At 32.7% G+C, this 17,525-nt stretch overlaps 5 protein-coding genes across 7 annotated transcripts; 3 read left to right on the forward strand and 2 right to left on the reverse strand.

Annotated features, from left to right (window-relative positions):
• Positions 1–2: 2 nt before the first annotated feature.
• On the forward strand, positions 3–2,651 carry AP-1mu (adaptor protein complex 1, mu subunit). Of its 2 annotated transcripts, XM_065498783.1 has the most exons (3): positions 3–62; positions 197–1,175; positions 1,667–2,651. In XM_065498783.1, exons 2-3 carry the CDS (start codon positions 354–356, stop codon positions 2,123–2,125), a joined length of 1,281 nt encoding a protein of 426 aa, XP_065354855.1. In that variant the 5' UTR covers positions 3–62; positions 197–353; the 3' UTR covers positions 2,126–2,651. The 2 variants fall into 2 exon arrangements, with proteins under 2 accessions (XP_065354855.1, XP_065354854.1); XM_065498782.1 differs by lacking the exon at positions 3–62 and having other exon boundaries at positions 102–1,175.
• On the reverse strand, positions 2,383–4,422 carry BckdhA (Branched chain keto acid dehydrogenase E1 subunit alpha). Its single transcript, XM_065498781.1, has 5 exons — positions 4,246–4,422; positions 3,630–4,161; positions 3,400–3,565; positions 3,123–3,326; positions 2,383–3,061 (listed from the first exon to the last, which is right to left on the reverse strand). Exons 1-5 carry the CDS (start codon positions 4,318–4,320, stop codon positions 2,719–2,721), a joined length of 1,320 nt encoding a protein of 439 aa, XP_065354853.1. The 5' UTR covers positions 4,321–4,422; the 3' UTR covers positions 2,383–2,718.
• A 326-nt stretch (positions 4,423–4,748) lies between these two features.
• Positions 4,749–6,956, forward strand: LOC135949286 (probable tRNA (uracil-O(2)-)-methyltransferase). Of its 2 annotated transcripts, XM_065498801.1 has the most exons (4): positions 4,749–5,110; positions 5,293–5,594; positions 5,757–6,462; positions 6,526–6,956. In XM_065498801.1, exons 1-4 carry the CDS (start codon positions 4,795–4,797, stop codon positions 6,852–6,854), a joined length of 1,653 nt encoding a protein of 550 aa, XP_065354873.1. In that variant the 5' UTR covers positions 4,749–4,794; the 3' UTR covers positions 6,855–6,956. The 2 variants fall into 2 exon arrangements, with proteins under 2 accessions (XP_065354873.1, XP_065354871.1); XM_065498799.1 differs by having other exon boundaries at positions 4,751–5,110; positions 5,757–6,956.
• On the reverse strand, positions 6,918–8,894 carry RnpS1 (RNA-binding protein S1). Its single transcript, XM_065498802.1, has 3 exons — positions 8,743–8,894; positions 8,503–8,682; positions 6,918–7,995 (listed from the first exon to the last, which is right to left on the reverse strand). Coding segments are annotated over exons 1-3 (1,029 nt in total). The 5' UTR covers positions 8,745–8,894; the 3' UTR covers positions 6,918–7,148.
• A 1,244-nt stretch (positions 8,895–10,138) lies between these two features.
• Positions 10,139–17,134, forward strand: cdm (importin-13-like protein cdm). Its single transcript, XM_065498784.1, has 11 exons — positions 10,139–10,456; positions 10,538–10,705; positions 10,769–10,918; positions 10,984–11,162; positions 12,692–13,379; positions 13,646–14,245; positions 14,300–14,503; positions 14,558–14,695; positions 14,771–14,863; positions 15,933–16,399; positions 16,489–17,134. Exons 1-11 carry the CDS (start codon positions 10,301–10,303, stop codon positions 16,571–16,573), a joined length of 2,928 nt encoding a protein of 975 aa, XP_065354856.1. The 5' UTR covers positions 10,139–10,300; the 3' UTR covers positions 16,574–17,134.
• The last annotated feature ends 391 nt before the right edge of the window (positions 17,135–17,525 follow it).

Consider the following 17,525-nt stretch of genomic DNA (forward strand, 5'->3'; position numbering starts at 1 on the left):
ATCACAATAGTCTGGCATCACTTTGCTTTGCACACCTGTCATTTTACCACTGACAAGTCGACGTAAGTTTTTTTGTTGGTTTTTTTCAGTTTTTAGTGAAAATTTATGAAAAACTCGAAGATTAATGTTAAAAAAAAGTAAATTACATTATATAAAAGTATAATTAGTATCTTGGCTTTATCCGAATTTATTCCAGGATCAATAAATTTATCATAAGGAGTGAAAATAAAAACCAGTCTGCTGCTACAGCTACTTCAACTACTGACTCACTTTTTTTTCTGTATTGACTGGTCTAGAAGAGACAGTTTTGTTGCCACAATTGAAATAATTTCTGGTGAATTGTAGCAACAAATATGTCTTCATCGGCGATATATGTTTTGGATGTAAAAGGTAAAGTGCTAATATCGCGCAATTACCGTGGCGACAACATGGATTTGGCCGTAATAGACAAATTCATGCCGTTGTTAATGGAAAAGGAAGAGGAGGGAATGATCACACCCATATTGCAAACGGCCGAATGTACTTTTGCCTACATAAAAACAAACAATTTGTATATTGTATCCACTACGCCGCGCAACAAGAATGTCAATATTGCGTTGGTGTTTGTATTTCTACACAAAATAGCTCAAGTGTTTATCGAGTATTTCAAGGAGTTGGAGGAAGAGTCTATACGTGACAACTTTGTCATAATATACGAGCTGCTTGATGAGCTCTTAGATTTTGGCTACCCCCAGACCACAGACTCGAAGATACTACAGGAGTACATTACACAGGAAGGTCACAAATTGGAAATACAACCACGCATTCCCATGGCCGTAACAAATGCGGTTTCATGGCGTTCAGAGGGTATTAAATATCGTAAGAATGAAGTATTTTTGGATGTTATAGAGTCCGTCAATCTCCTGGCCAATGCAAACGGCAATGTGTTGCGCAGTGAAATTGTAGGTGCCATTAAAATGCGCGTCTATCTGTCGGGTATGCCCGAATTGAGATTGGGTTTGAATGACAAGGTTCTGTTTGAGAGCACAGGTCGTGGCAAATCCAAATCTGTAGAATTGGAAGATGTCAAATTTCATCAATGCGTTCGTTTGTCTAGATTTGAAAATGATCGTACAATTTCTTTTATACCACCTGATGGCGAATTTGAATTAATGTCCTACAGATTGAATACACATGTAAGTAATGGGATTAAGTATAAATTTAAACATTAAACTAGAGTCCGATCGAATAATCGGTTTCGGTTTAAGCCAATAATCGGTCTAATATTAGTATTCGATCAAAATTCGGATTAGGCCGAATTAGGCATGTTAGATTATCAATATCTAGAATTAATTGAATAATTTTGATTTAAATTTTTTTGGTCCAAAGCAAAGCATAATTAATTATTTAGAAAATTTTAATAATTTCAAATAAATTATTTTAATTTTGTTATTTTATTTTTTTTTTTTATAATTTTTCTGAACAAAAATATTTTAATTTGATAAATTAAAATTAATTGATTAATTATAGTTACGGTTAATCAGATATGTTGATTAATTTATTAATCAGAATGTTTGATTATTCGATTAATCACACACCCCTTACCAGAATAATAGTTTTGTGGCTGAATTTTAGTTTCTGATATTAATAATTATACATAATAATATTAACAAAACTTTTTTCTTAGGTAAAACCATTGATCTGGATAGAATCAGTCATTGAACGTCATGAGCACTCTCGTGTTGAGTATATGATCAAGGCCAAATCACAGTTTAAACGTCGTTCTACAGCAAACAATGTGGAGATTATTATTCCGGTACCAGCCGATGCAGACTCACCGAAATTCAAGACCACCATTGGCAGTTGCAAATATGCACCCGAACAAAATGCTGTCATTTGGACTATTAAATCGTTTCCGGGCGGCAAGGAGTATTTAATGCGAGCTCACTTTGGACTGCCCAGTGTTAAGAGTGAAGACAGTTTAGAGGGCAAACCGCCTATCCAAGTGCGATTTGAAATTCCATACTTTACGACATCTGGCATACAAGTACGCTATTTGAAAATCATTGAAAAGAGTGGTTATCAAGCTCTACCTTGGGTGCGTTACATCACTCAGAATGGAGACTATCAGCTACGCACTAATTAATAGTTGCTTTTATAAATGGAATGCCTTGATGTTTCTGCTTAAAAATATATATTTTATTTTGTATTACTACTTGTTTGCAAGGTTTTTTTCTGTTTTTATTATACATTGTAAGATTTTATTCAAATATTTTAAGAGAAAAAAAACAAAACAAAATTCATTCCGTATTAAATTTTACAAACTATTGAGAATTTTTGGTATTCTTTGATTATTTCGTGTATACATATGTATTAAAGTTTAAATGAAGAAAATAAAACGACTTTGTTTTTAATTGTATTTAACTGCTGTTGCTCTGTATATTTTCAATAATCGGCTAAAACAAAATATATTTACATGTATAAATTGATATTGATATCTGAAGGATATACAACATAACATACACTTTTGTCCAATTCACAACAATTATACAGAATTTGTTTATGCAAAATATACCCTCAATCAAAAATAATAATTGCTTTAAAATTATTTACATATATGTATTTCTATAACTTGTACTACTTAAATAAACTAATAAATGCACTTTAAACTAGTCTCTTTGTTGGGTCCGTTCATTTGAGAAATGGGTGTAGAAAATTATTCATTCTCCCTCGTTTCAATTAAGCTTTGAAATTTTTAACGGGATAGTAATCTTTATGAGCGGCTACATGTTCTTCCAATTCTTTCAATTGTTCTTTCAAGTGTTCGGGCATTACATCATAAACACCCTCAAACATTTCCTTATAGCTGGGTTTCAATTTCTTTTCAGAAACAGAAATCTGTTTTAAAACCTGCTTGCGCACATCTTTAACAAATTCGTTTTCTTCCTCCTCATTAAACCAACCCTGTTTAATCATATAATTTTTAAGTTTGGAAATGGGATGTTCTGTGGAATTCCAAATCTCAATTTCCTCTGCTGAACGATAGGCAGTCGAGTCATCCGAGGTGGAATGATGGCCAACACTGCAGATAAGCGAACAAATAAAACAAGAAATCAAATTAAGCAGTGAACTCATTGACTTACCGATAAGCCATAGCTTCGAAAATAACAGGTTTATTTTCACGCAAAGTATATTCACGGGCCAACTTCATGCCATTGTAAACAGCAAATACATCAGTGCCATCTACACGGATCGTTGCAATGCCATAAGCTGGACCTCTGGCAGCTATACCATCACCTTTGTATTGTTCATGAGATGGAGTTGAAATGGCAAAACCATTGTTGCGGCTATAGAAACAAAAAGTTTTTTGTATAATAGAAAATAAAGACACTATTTTGGACAATTTTAATTCTCTCTCACCAGAACATAATAACAGGACAATCTAAAGTGGCTGCAAAATTGAAAGCAGCATGAGCATCGCCTTCCGATGCTGCACCTTCACCAAAGTAGCACACAACGCAGCTGTCATTATTGGGACGACGTTTCATGGCATAGGCAGCACCAACAGCTTGAGGCATCTGTGTGGCTTTAGAACAAAATAGCTTGTTATTACAGTCTAGGGTTTAATTGGAGAATTGAAAAAAACTTACACAGAGGACTGGAAATTGTCACGAAATTCAATTCTTTAGAGCCATAATGGACAGGCATCTGTTTGCCTCTACCAACATCCAGGTCATTACCATAGCATTGATTTAAAAATTGTTCGATCGTAAATCCTCTCCATACCAAAACACCAGCTTCACGATATTGGCCATATATTAAATCCGACATATTCAGGGCTGCTGCACTGCCAATGTGGCTGGCTTCCTCGCCAAAGTTAGTCATATAGAAGGATATACGACCCTGACGCTGTGATTCATACAGAATTTTGTCCATTGTATTTAGCAAAACCATGTCACGAAACATTTTCTGAACAACACCTTTGTCCAGCTTAGGATCCTGAGATTCGTCTTTAATATTACCGTCGCGATCCATGACACGATAAATGGGTATGGGGGAATAATCAGTAGGCATGGTAAAAGTAGCTTTATTCACAAATGGTGCATTAGCACCCGGAAAACTGGAAGAGGGTTCTACATTATCGCTGCTATAGCCACGAACTTGTGATACAGCAGCAACATTCTACATAAAAAAATAAAACATTATAGACATTACCTCTTATCAGATATGCCTACTTGTTGATTTCCAATTTGTCATTGTTCTTACCTTTATTTGGCCTTGAATTTTTGAACAACGTGCAACACATTTTAGTAAATTTGGAGTTTGGCGTAGAAACGACATATTGATAGTAAAATAAAGGGAATAATTAAGGGAAATTTGGAATATATTTGCAAAAATTAAAAAAACTAAAAATATGATCGTGTTTCTTCTATCCACCTCGAAGACAACTGCAAAAAATTACATAAGTTTGACAGCATTTTTATCCGTTTGAATGGCAACACTATTATTATTCAGGTTTCGGAAGAAAATTAAATTTTATTATTTTTACACTTGTTTTACAGTACGTTTGCCAATATTTTTAAGGATATTGCAACATATAATGCGAACATAATTTAATTTTCAGAACAATTTTGTTGCAAATTAATGATTCTTAAGACATTTTAATCCAGAAATAAATATGTTGCCAACTATTTGTTGCCTTGTATCATTTATAATAATGCGACTGTCAAAAACCAGCTGATCAAAAAATGTAAACAACTAAAAAAAACTAAAATTATTGTGGACATGCTCAAACACGTTTAAATAAATAAAAACATGAATCTGAATAAACAGCAATTTTGGAGGGGCATTTCCATTTTATTAAACAATTATCATGCTATCAATCGTAAATTATTTGCTTGTTCCATCATCACTGCAGAAACAGTTACCAAGGGTTTGTCGCACCTAAAATCAAACTTGAATGAACCACATGAAGAGCTTATTAAGAATAATTTGGAGAAATCCCTATTAATACCACAATTGCTGGAAATCACCAAAGCAGACAATATTGAAAACATCGAAGGATTTGTTGTGAATTTTAAATGCATTCCGAAAAAAGGCGGCTGTAATGTGAAAGCATTAGGAATATTAGGTATGGAACAAACAGACACAGCAAACATTTTATTTTTTCAAATTTCAAACACGGTTAACCGAGTGGACTTTTTAAAAAGTCCACTATAATTTCAGGCGATGATTTATTTATTTCAAAAATAATTTTATAAAATAAAATACCATATGCATCTACATACATACATATTTAATTTTCTTTTGAAGATCTTTTAAATTCTTCCTACAGAATGACTTTTCAAAACGATACCATGTCAGATTTTGAAATTAAACTTAACGGCGAATTAGTGGTTCATATGCTTAATGAAGATTCAAGGTTCGATATTGATGCGAGTTTAAGATGGTCGGAGTTTGTGCTGAAACCAAAGTTTTACAAATGGTGCCGAAATGATGATAAGCTGAAATGTGATAAATCCAATGACTGCTCATCGTTGCGTTTGATAGATATCGAAAAATATAATCGTCTTTATAATGAGTTTAAACAAAAATACAGTGAAAATGCTATGAAGGTAAGGATTAAATGGAATTCTATTCTAGTATTAGTCAGATAAGTTACTGTACATAGTTTTTTTACTTGGAAAAATCTGAAAATTGTACTGAAACTGGAAAAGACCAATTGTATCAATTTACTGTGGTACCTTTTGTAACTTAATTATTTCCATATTTTTCAGTTATGGAATGATGCTAAAGAATCTACCGACCCATTGAAGTTTATATACGAAGACTTAGCCATAGCTGCATATTTAATAACTCTATGGCAAAGTGATCTTGTAAACCAACCACCTGCAGCATTTGCCGATTTAGGTTGTGGTAATGGACTCTTGGTATACATTCTTATTCAAGAAGGTTACCAGGGTTACGGTTACGATGTACGCTGTCGAAAACTTTGGTCACTGTATCCAATTCAAGTTACTTCACGTTTATATGAACAAGCAGTAGAACCATTCAAATTTAATTTACCAACTGAAGTAGATTGGCTTATAGGAAATCATTCCGATGAATTGTCCCCCTGGTTACCAGTTCTAGCAGCGACTTGTCGTAAAAATATTAACTATTTCCTATTGCCCTGCTGTGCATTTGAATTTTCGGGCAATAAATTTCAACGGCGAAATTCTTCTATTTCAGGTTACAAAGATTTTTGTGATTATGCTGAACACATATCAAATGTTTGTGGTTTTAAAACCGAAAAAGATCGTTTAAAAATACCAAGTACTAAACGCATTGCTTTAATTGGCCTTTCCCGCATGTATACTGAAAACGATTACTCGGCTAGAATGGAACATATTAAAGAGTTTGTGAAACATGAACAACAACAGCATCCCAACTCGTCCTTAGAAGAAATTAAACTGAGGGAAAAGGCAGAAGCAGTTAGAAATTGTACACAAATCGAAAAATCTGTAATTGATAAGTTGGTTAAGGAAATTTTCATTTTATTGTTAGGTGAAAGTTCTAAAGATCCATATGTTAAACCTAATGATGACGAATGGCAAACAGGAGGTCGTTTAACAATGTCACAAATAGCGAAGTGTTTAGATAAGGAAAATTTGAAACAAATTAAATCTGAATGTGGTGGCTTGAAAACATTACTACGCAATAAACATGAGATTTTTCAATTCCAACAACCAGACTTTGTTTTATTACGTAAACCACAACTCCAGACTTACAATACGAATAAACCTCAAACGGTAAAGAAGAGAGCCTGTTTCTTTAAACTACACCATCCGCAAGGTTGTCCTTTGACAGATGATGAATGCACTTTTGTACATTAAGCAGTGTTTTTATTTTTTAATCCATTGACAAAATGTTATTCTTCATTTTATTACAAATACAAATTTTAATTAAAATTTATTAATATTTATTACATGTTTAAATATTTTTCTTGTATTTTTTACATAAGCATAATTCTGAAACAAAAGAAGTAGTAAAATTATTAAATGACAAAATTTTGTGTTTAAGAATTGCTACCACAATGTCAATTTCTTTAAAAAAAAGTGTTTTATTTTTTGTTTTATTATTAGGTTCGCAGTTGTGCATTCTCTCAGACTGGAGGAATGAAGAACATCTTAACGAGAACTGTCTGAACTGTTGCTGCGTCTACGCCTACGTATGGGCGAGCGTGAACGTCTGCGGGGTGAACGACGTCCGCCTCTTGGTGGTGATCGATTCCGGTTATTACGATTGAAACGATTAAATCTTGGTGGAGAACGCCAACGTTCATTTGGTCTACGATTTATTGGTGATGGACGACGTTGCGGCTGTCGGATTTTGGGATTTAGGACTGGTGAAACATTCACCTCCTGTCCATCAATTTGGCCACCATCCATTTGTTTTATGGCATTTTCACACTCCTCGTTGGTTGCATATTCCACATAAGCAATGCCTCGTCCAAAATTCGGATGAAAACGATCTGTTGGGAATTCAACATTTTTTACCTCTCCGAAGCATCCAAATATTTCAACAACATGATCCTTGGTGACGTTGCGTGTTAATCGGCCAATGTGTATACGTGTGGGTTTGGGTGTTGCTGATCGTTCTCTGGCCTTACCTAATGGACTGCGGGAACGAGTACGAGTTCGCTCACGAGTTTTTGTTACTGGACTACGGGATCTCTCTCTACGTTTCGGTGGTGGTGAACGTGATCGAGAACGTGTACGATCACGAGCTTTGGGTGGTGGACTACGAGACCGTGAACGACTACGCTCCCTCGGCTTAATAGCCGGACTACGTGAGCGTTCTCGACGCTTTGGTGGAGGACTGCGGGATCTTTCACGACGTTTAGGTGGTGGACTACGAGAACGCGAGCCACTCTTACGTGTCGAAGATGACGATGATGAAGATGACGAACTGCTTGAACTAGACGAACTTGAACGCGATCCTGAACTGCTGCGTGATGAGCTGCTATCCGAAGAGCTATTTATACAATTTTAGAAATAAAATAATTTAGCAAAATTATAGTATCACAGAAAGACTTAGAACGGATTTACACCACCAAAATTCTAAAATATCACATACAATTTCGACCGCAAATGATATTAAAAAATACTAAGTTCAAAAAATGATTTTCTATGTAGCCGTAACTAGTCGGAAGAGTTTGTCGAAGCCAACATCCGTCTAGAAGGGTTTCCCTCACGCCACAAAGTGGATTTAAGTTTAGTTTAGGTGTATAAAGTAAGAAACTTATAAAACAAACGTAAACGTTTGAAGCCATTTTTCTTTGTTGTTGTAAGGTTGGTTTGTGCTTTAGGTGGTAATATATATTTTATGATCTCAATTATGGACATTTTTGCAAAAGGTTAAAATTTTTCATAGAAATAAATGCTAATGAACGGTAGCTATAAAGTATTCCCTTACAATCGGTCTCAAAACGTGCACCACTACCAACATAAAATATTACTCCCGAATTCATATTTATCTTACCTGTCGCTCGATTCACTGCTGGAAGAAGCACTTCCTCGTCTTCTGCGGTCCCTTTCTCTGCCACGGTTGGAATTCGAGGAAGAACTCACCTTATTGTTACTTCCTTTAATACCCTCCTTGCTGTCTTTAACATCTTTATTTTTATCTGCCGTCTCTATAGAGGGCGAAAGATCCCGGGCCCTATAGAAAATAAATCATTCTTAATATTAGAATGCAATACAAATATAAAAATGTACTTACATAGTTCTCCTGATATTCTTGTTCGAATTTATAATTTTTTATCGAAAATATTGTTAATTTACTTTAAATTATTGACTTTTTCAGTTGGTAATGGAGATGTTTAGCACAAGTAAAGAATTTTACACTCAAGTTTTTTTATAATTAAACGCGTCTCTTTTTTTACAATATCTTTCGCAGCCGGCAGCAAGCATGACAGAAAGAGACAGATATAGCTATAATTATCTATAATTTTGTTATTTTTGTAATGAGAGTTGCCGGATCTGTTCACGTTGAACGGATAATAAGATGCTGCCAGATTGTGCAATCGTACAGATCTGGCAGCACTTTATTAACAATACTTATAAAATAACAAACAAGGTGAGTGCGCCCCGGCAAAAAATACAACAATGCATAAACAACAGGCATTTTGTTTTTGTTAAAATGTAGGGTAAATGTCAAAATCAAGGCGAATTAAAATATTACTATGTTACAAGGCGCATTTAACAAGGTGACAGCAGTGGCGAATTGAAATAAATACAGGCGAATTCACTTATTTTTTATATATAGAGTTTGACATACGGACGTACGGGCGAATATTTTTTATATATGTAGTTTGACATTTGTGCGTGCTATTTCTATAATCAGCTGTGCTGCCGATGGCACCATATTAAATGCACCTTGCTATGTTATTTACAACAACAAATGTAAACATAAACAAAGTTTGACATATAGTGTACATCAGGGCACACTTAGAAAGGTGACTGCATCACTACAACAATACAAAAACAACAGGTACTTTGTTTTTGTTAAAAAGTAGGTGAACTGTCAAAGTTGCCTGTTGTTGTTTTTGCTTTTGGGTTTGTTGTATTTTTCGCCACAACAACCACAAGTGAATTGACAATTCAAACTGAATAAAAAAAATAATCAGCTGTTTCATCGCAGTCACCTTTCTAAGTGTGCCCTGGTGTACATTAAACCACAGCGAATTAAGAAACAGCTGATTGTATGCACTCACCTTGTTAATACGCCTTGCATAGAGACGAGACACTCTATTTTGTCAATAAAAAACAACAAATCATAGGTCTGATACAACAACATTGACTTACGTGTATTTTGTTGATGCTAGAGTTAGGGTTTTGACAACTATGTCTCGTCTCTATGTTACCCTACAGCCACAATACATTAAAGAAAATTAATGTGCCTGGTAAATATCAGAGCGAAACAGAAAAAAAATTATTTGGCAACTGTTTTGTTTTGGTTTTAAAACCCATAAGTTAAACATTCACAAACACGGTTTCTGAACGCCATATAAAATACGAATGATACATGCGAAAAACATATCGTGTAAACTGGTTTCAAAATCGCTGAATTTAATAAGCAATTCGCTAAATTACCATCATTGTTTGCAAATGAAAGATTTTATTGACAGTGTTTTTTTTTTGCAAACGAAAAATTTAAGAAATTTAGAAAAATTCTAATATATGTATCTATAAGACAAATATTAAGTTGTAAACGTAGTAAAAATAAGATTGTAAAGTAAATAGTTATTAAAAGGAATAACCCGGTAATATTAGTTATAATGGAACCCATTGACATTGCACGTCTGGAGGAGGCAGTTGTTGTATTTTATCGTTCAACATCTCAGGAACAAGCTCAATTGCATGAATGGCTTACAAAGGCTCAGGCGAGCACACAGGCGTGGCAATTTTCCTGGCAACTTATGCAATTGGGAAAGGTATATATGAGTACTTTAGTGTTTAACCATTGTTGAATCGATTTATTAATACACATCCGTTCATATACTACAACTTTGCAGAGTCAAGAAGTGCAATTTTTCGGTGCGATAACATTGCACTCTAAACTGATGAAGTTTTGGCATGAAGTGCCACCCGAGAATCGAGATGAACTAAAACAAAAGATTTTGGAGAAAATAATACAATTTGCAGGTGGTCCGAAATTGGTTTTAAATCGACTATGTATTGCTGTAGGTTTCAATACACATGATAAATAGAATTGCTTTTCTATATGTTTTAAATTTATCCTTTAGTTGAGTGCTTATATTGTCCACATGCTGGGAGAATGGCCTACTGCCATTGAAGATGTGATCAACACATTTCAAAATCAACAAATACCTAATGTTACCAATGAAACTCAGTTATGGATAATGCTAGAAATACTACAGGCTATTCCAGAAGAAGTAATTATTAGGTTTAATTATGTTAAATACAGTATGATTATGATCAAAATATTTTTATATTTTAGATGCAGGCTATTTATTCTTCGGTAAAAAGAACAACTCTTCGTGCTGAAGTAGCCAAAAGGGCGCCACTTGTTATTGAAACTACTGAAAAATATCTACAAATGCAATTGGATAGACAATGGGACGTAGAGGCATTTAATAATATGACAAGGGCTGTAAAATGTGTGGGCACGTGGGTTAAGTAAGTAATTTGTTTAAATACGTATAGAACTTTATTTTCTATTACAACTAGCTATAACAAAGTGACACAACTATCGTCATCTAAAATGCAAGATGATATCCTAACATAATTTGAAAAATGTTTAAGGTGATGGATAAACCTTTAAATGTACCTGTGATATAAACTTAAATCATTAAACAGATTGACAAAATTAAATTGATCCAAATTAAATTTTTTTTTGTCGATCGATTTTGGTATTTTTTGCACATTAGATGACAAACCTGTTAAACCAAAAATTACCCTCATCGTTATGTGCGTCATAAAAATCACTAAGATGTCTATAAGTTGCGGGAATCGATGAATGATTTTCAAAGAAAATTTGGTACATTAACTAGAGACATTAGATCAAAAACATGTTAAGTCATAAAATATTTAATATCTTCTGTATGGATATACATTCATATAACTCCCAATAAAAAAAAATTTGGTTATAATCGGGCATGTGCAAGTGTGCTAAAATAAAAACTCAAATTAGAATAAAACAAATAAATAACAAGAGAGCTATATTCGGCTGTACCGAATCTTATATACCCTTCACCAAATTATACTTTAAAATAAAAATTTTAAATATTTAAATTTAAATTTTTTTCCCGTTGTTTTTTCGAAATTGTTTTTTAAATTTTTTTTTAATTTTTTTAAATTTTATTTTTTTTTTAATTTTTTTTTAAATTTTATTTTTTTTTAATTTTAAAAATTTTTTTTTAAGTTTTTAATTTTTTTTTTAAATATTTAGTGAAAAAATGTAGGTGAAAAAAAAAATTCGGGTTAAAAAATATTTTTTCCGATTTTGACCCATTGTAGGTCCAACTAATACGTCGTTGCACAGGTCTTTGAAATATCTATCATTAGATATCCATATTGTCTATATTATTTGGGATATTAATATGGGTCAAAAATCGAGGTTGTCCTGGAATGACAAACTTATATATACCCTTGCCACTCATGGTGAAGGGTATAAAAACAAGTAAGAGAGCTATATTCGGCTGTATATACCCTTCACCAAATTATACTTTGAAATAAATATTTTTTGGTAAACAAAATTTTTCAAAATTAATTTTTTTTAATTTATTAATTTTATGGCAAACTTTTTTTTAGAATTTTTTTTTAATTTTTAAAAGAAAAATTTTTTTAAATTTATTTGTGAAAAAATTTTATAAAAACAATTTTTTTGGTGGAAAAAAATTCTGGGTTAAAAGAATTTTTTCGGATTTTGACTCATTGTAGGTCTTTGAAATATCTATTATTGGATATCCATAAATTTATTAATTATTGAATGAATATAAAGTTCCGAAATTAATCGAAAGTGTATAGCGAAATTATATATTTTTTGTGAAATTGGCGATTTTTGTTTGTAAAATTGATGATGATTTTGTAATTTCTGCAAAATCATTGATTTTTTTAAAAAAAAAAATTTTTGACTTGTAAAATTTTCGATTTTTGAAGAAAACTTAAAAATTTGTTAAAAAATACATATGTTTAATATTTTCTAGGAATATTGGATTCTCTATTGAAAACTGCGTAAATATAACAAGTATCCTCTTGAAAGTGGTTAATAAATGTTATTGGCCATGTACTCAAGATCCAGATGGAGATGGTTGCATGTCGGCCGACGAAAATGATTTAGCCGAAACTTGTCTAAAGACTTTAGTAAACATAATTATACAACCAGACTGTCATCTATATCCCAAGACGGCATTTGTTCTTATAAAAATGTTTCTCGATTCATTGTGTGACATTACGAAAATGGAATGGAAGCCGGATAACAACAATGAAGACATTGTATCCTATATATATACATTGTTTGTATCGGCAGTGGAACGTCACTCTCAACTGTTGTTGAGTGGCATAACGACAACAGATCCAGAACTTTCGACCTTGTATAGTCGTTTGGTTCATGAGATACTTCAGTGTACCGATAAACCAGGCATATATCCCGTTGAAGAATCTTGCAGTAGCATGGCATTAGGTTTTTGGTATCTTCTTCAAGATGAAGTATTTGCCATGTCCAATGAAGAGGAGCGTCTAAAATGTTGGGAATATATAAAACCGTTGTATGCTCATTTGACACGGATTTTAGTGCGCAAATCAGAGCAACCCGATGAAAATTCTATAGACAAATGGAGTTCAGATGATCTGGAAAGTTTTCGTTGCTATCGCCAGGATATTTCAGATACATTTGTAAGTACGACATAAAATGTAAATTAGTATTTCAATAACATTTTTATAACAAATAACTTACATGCATGGTTGCTATTTAAAAGTTGTTCACCAAAAATTTGTTTCACTAAACATTTTTTTAATAAAAATTCTTTCAATATTTATCTTAAATTAAACTTTGGTGAAGGGTAGATAAGATTCGGCGCTTTTGTTTGTATGTGAACTGTATTTATATATTAATTAAATATGTACTTCTAAATAAATTCTTAATATTTTTTAAATTTTAGATGTATTGCTACGATGTTCTACACGATCACATTCTCGACATATTGTCAGCTGTGCTAGATGAAACTATAGCTCAACTACAGACAAATCCAACACAATGGACTAAATTGGAGGCTTGTATTTATTCATTTCAGTCAGTAGCCGAACACTTTGATGGCGAAGAAACAAAACAAATACCGAAATTAATGCGTATGCTTAACGAAATACCCTATGAGAAAATGAATGAAAAGCTACTGGGCACTGCCTTGGAAACAGTCGGTTCCTATTGTCAATGGCTTAAGGATAATCCTGCTTATATTCCATCCGCTATAGAGCTTTTAGTACGAGGTCTCAATTCAAGCATGTCGGCCCAAGCAACATTAGGTCTGAAAGAACTTTGTCGCGACTGTCAGCTGCAAATGAAACCTTATGCCGAGCCCCTCTTAAATGCCTGTCAAGTCAGCTTGACTTCGGGACAAATGAAAAATTCCGACTGCGTTCGGTTAATGTTTAGCATTGGTAAACTGATGAGTCTGTTGACACCGGATAAAATTCCCAACTATTTGGATATAATAGTTAGTCCATGTTTTGAAGAATTATCGAATATATGTCAAAATGAAGCAGTAAGATAATCTTATTATTTTTTTCCAAAAAATTTTAAGTTTTTTATTTCATAGAAAACTCCTCAAGCGCGCATACGCACAATATTCCGTTTAAATATGGTATCGACTCTGTTTTCCTCGCTCAACACTGATCTCGATGATGATGAGACCATTGAAGATCTTCAAAATGTCCAGCCAGTGTTAATAGTAATGCAAAAGACTATGCCCATTTTTCGACAAATAGCTGAACTATGGGTGGAAGAATTAGATGTATTAGAGGTAAGATCTTGAAGTCATATAGCATTCGACCGGAAATAATCTATTATTTTTCAGACTGCTTGTACAGCACTTAAACATGCTATAGTAAATCTAAAGTCCAGCTTTAAGCCAATGCTGCAGGATTTGTGTTATTTTATAGTTGCCATTTTCCAAACTCGATGTTGTGCACCTACTTTGGAAATTTCTAAAACCGTAAGCTTAATTTTACTCCAAATTCAAATATACATATTTAGTAAACTAACTAACTACTCTTTTGGTTTTCTACAGGCCATTGTTATATTTTATAAGGATGCTGATTGTAAATCACTAATGCAACAACTACTCGTCGAATTCGTTATGCATAGTTTTAAATTATTTGAGGTAAATTAATTTAATTAAATTTGCTAAAAGAACTTCCGTATATCTATAAATCATTTTCATTTCCATTAATTATACCCTTCATCATGAGTGGTATAAGTTTTTCATTCCGTTTGTAATAATGTATATATATTCAGGAGCGGTATAGATAGCGATAATCGATATAGCCATGTCCGCCTACCTCGATTTTTACCTATTTTTATACCCTTCACCATGAGTGCAAGGGTATATATAAGTTTGTCATTCCGTTTGTAATTTCTACATTGTTCACTTGCGACCCCTCAAAGTATATATCGGGGTTGTCATAGAATCCAATCATTGTCGGAATCGGGTTTGAAAACGACATAAAAAGTACATTTGTCTCGTGAAATCGAAAGTTATCGGTTTTATATTCGATCTAGAATTAAATTCTTTAAACATTCGATTAAACAAAAAATTACATTGGATTTTATAAGTAAAATGTACCTTTATTGTCGTTTTCAAAACCGATTCCGACAATGATTGGATTTTATGACAACCCCGATATATTCTAGAGCGTTAAAGATAACGTAGTCGATATAGCTATGTCCGTCTGTACGTTGAATTCAACTTTCTTTAGCCCCCAAATAATGATTCATATATCAATATATTGGGAAAAATCGAGACAATCGGCCCACAAATGGCTGAGATATAAGGAACCAGGACAACCTCGATTATTGATCTATATATGGATTACTAAGTCATTAATATTGACAATATGGATAGATATTTCAATGACCTTTGCAACAGCGTATATAAGGCCAAAGTAAGTTGGACCTACAATGGCTCAAAATATTTTTTTCTCCAATTTTTTTTTCCCAAAAAAAAATTTTGTGTTTTTTTTTCACTAATAAATTAAATTTTTTTTTTCAAATCAATTTTTATTTTAAAGTATTATTTGGTGAAGGTTATATAAGATTCGGCACAGCCGAATATAGCTCTCTTACTTGTTTGTATGTATATCTGGATCTAATTACAGATATTTCAAAAACATTTTCAACGACGAATATAACACCATATACTATATAGCTCTCTTACTTGTTTTTATTTACAGTCAACACCTGAAAATGGATTTTCAAATATTGCCGAAACTATTGAAATGTTCTATGCTTGTCTAATGCAAATTATTAAGAAAATACCTCAATCGTTAGATGACAAGGCCATACGATACGATCGTTTAATATTTTATGCCTTAAAGGCAATGACGTTACCCGAGAATGGTCCCATACGCACAAGTGTGCAGTTCCTATCACATTTCGTAATGCAATCACGTAACTATGCACAAATGACACAAGCCGTTTTGGCAGCTGGTGAAGAAATTCTACGCACGGCCATTGTTTGTGTAGCATGTGTTACACCGCGTCAACAAGTAGAAAAATTTGCCGACATTTTTCTGGCCATTAACAAAAAGTATCCCGCAGAAATGTCTGTGTGGCTTAAAAACATTATACACGTAACGAATTTTCCAACTCCCTTAGTGGACGACTCAGAGAAATCAAAATTCGTAACACAAGTAATAAGGTGAGTAAGATATAATACATTCATACATAGGCATATGTATGTACGGACGTACATTTCCAATATTAAATCCACTTTCATTAATTTTATAGGGAAAAAGTTAATAAGCGTTTACTACAACAGCATCTTACAGAATTCGCAATAAAAGCTCGAGGTCTTACGGATAAATTTCAATAAATTATGAGAACAACAAATCAAACCGAAATTTCTACAGTTAATTACCACTATGTTTATATTAAGTAGGACTATTTTTATTGTTTATTTCTTATACCGTTTCCTTCTTCTTTTTTTCTAATAATGAATAATATCTATATTATACACGTAATTTAAATATGTAGATGCAAAATTTTATATGTTTGCTTGTTCGTATATAATAACGAGTGTATACTTACGCGGTATATAACACGAGCACACACACCCACACATCTATACTATGTTGCCGATTTCAGAAATTAATTTTTTATTCCCATAAATCATGTACTCGTATAAAAATTATCTGCAATTTTTATTTAAATATGTGTAGCTTCTAAAAAATGTGATAAATAATTTGTATGTGTATGTTATAATTTATTAAAATAAAAATTAAGTGTCAAATTATATAAAATATTGTAAAATGCATAAAAATTATATTCCCGCCCCCTAATTATCATCATTAATGAATGTGTCAAATATTAAGATTTAAACAAACCAACAAAATAAACACTTAAATGTTTTATTCTGTCTCAGATATAACAAAAATGTTTTATTTATTAGAGGATAAAATGCTATAAAAAATTGTACTTCAAATTCATCAATAAAAATTATTTTCCATGCAAAAGCCAGCAACATGTGGGTGGGACACAGCCTAGTTGTATGAATGCGTGGCTGGATGGTTTCATTCAAGGTAACAGCGAAATCATATTTTTATACCCTTCAGAATTCCGTTTGTAATTTCCACATTTTTCATTTGCGACCCCACACAGTATATTCTGGATCGTTATTGATAGCGGAGTCGATATAGCCATGTCCGTCTGTGTGTTGAAATCACTAAATATTAAAAAAAAAATTAAAACACTAAAAATTTGTTTTTAAAATTTTCCAAAAAATTAAAATCAATTTAGAAAAAAAAAATTCCAAAAATTATGGAAAA

Source organism: Calliphora vicina, chromosome 1 (genome assembly GCF_958450345.1).
Source record: "Calliphora vicina chromosome 1, idCalVici1.1, whole genome shotgun sequence".
Taxonomy (NCBI): domain Eukaryota; kingdom Metazoa; phylum Arthropoda; class Insecta; order Diptera; family Calliphoridae; genus Calliphora; species Calliphora vicina.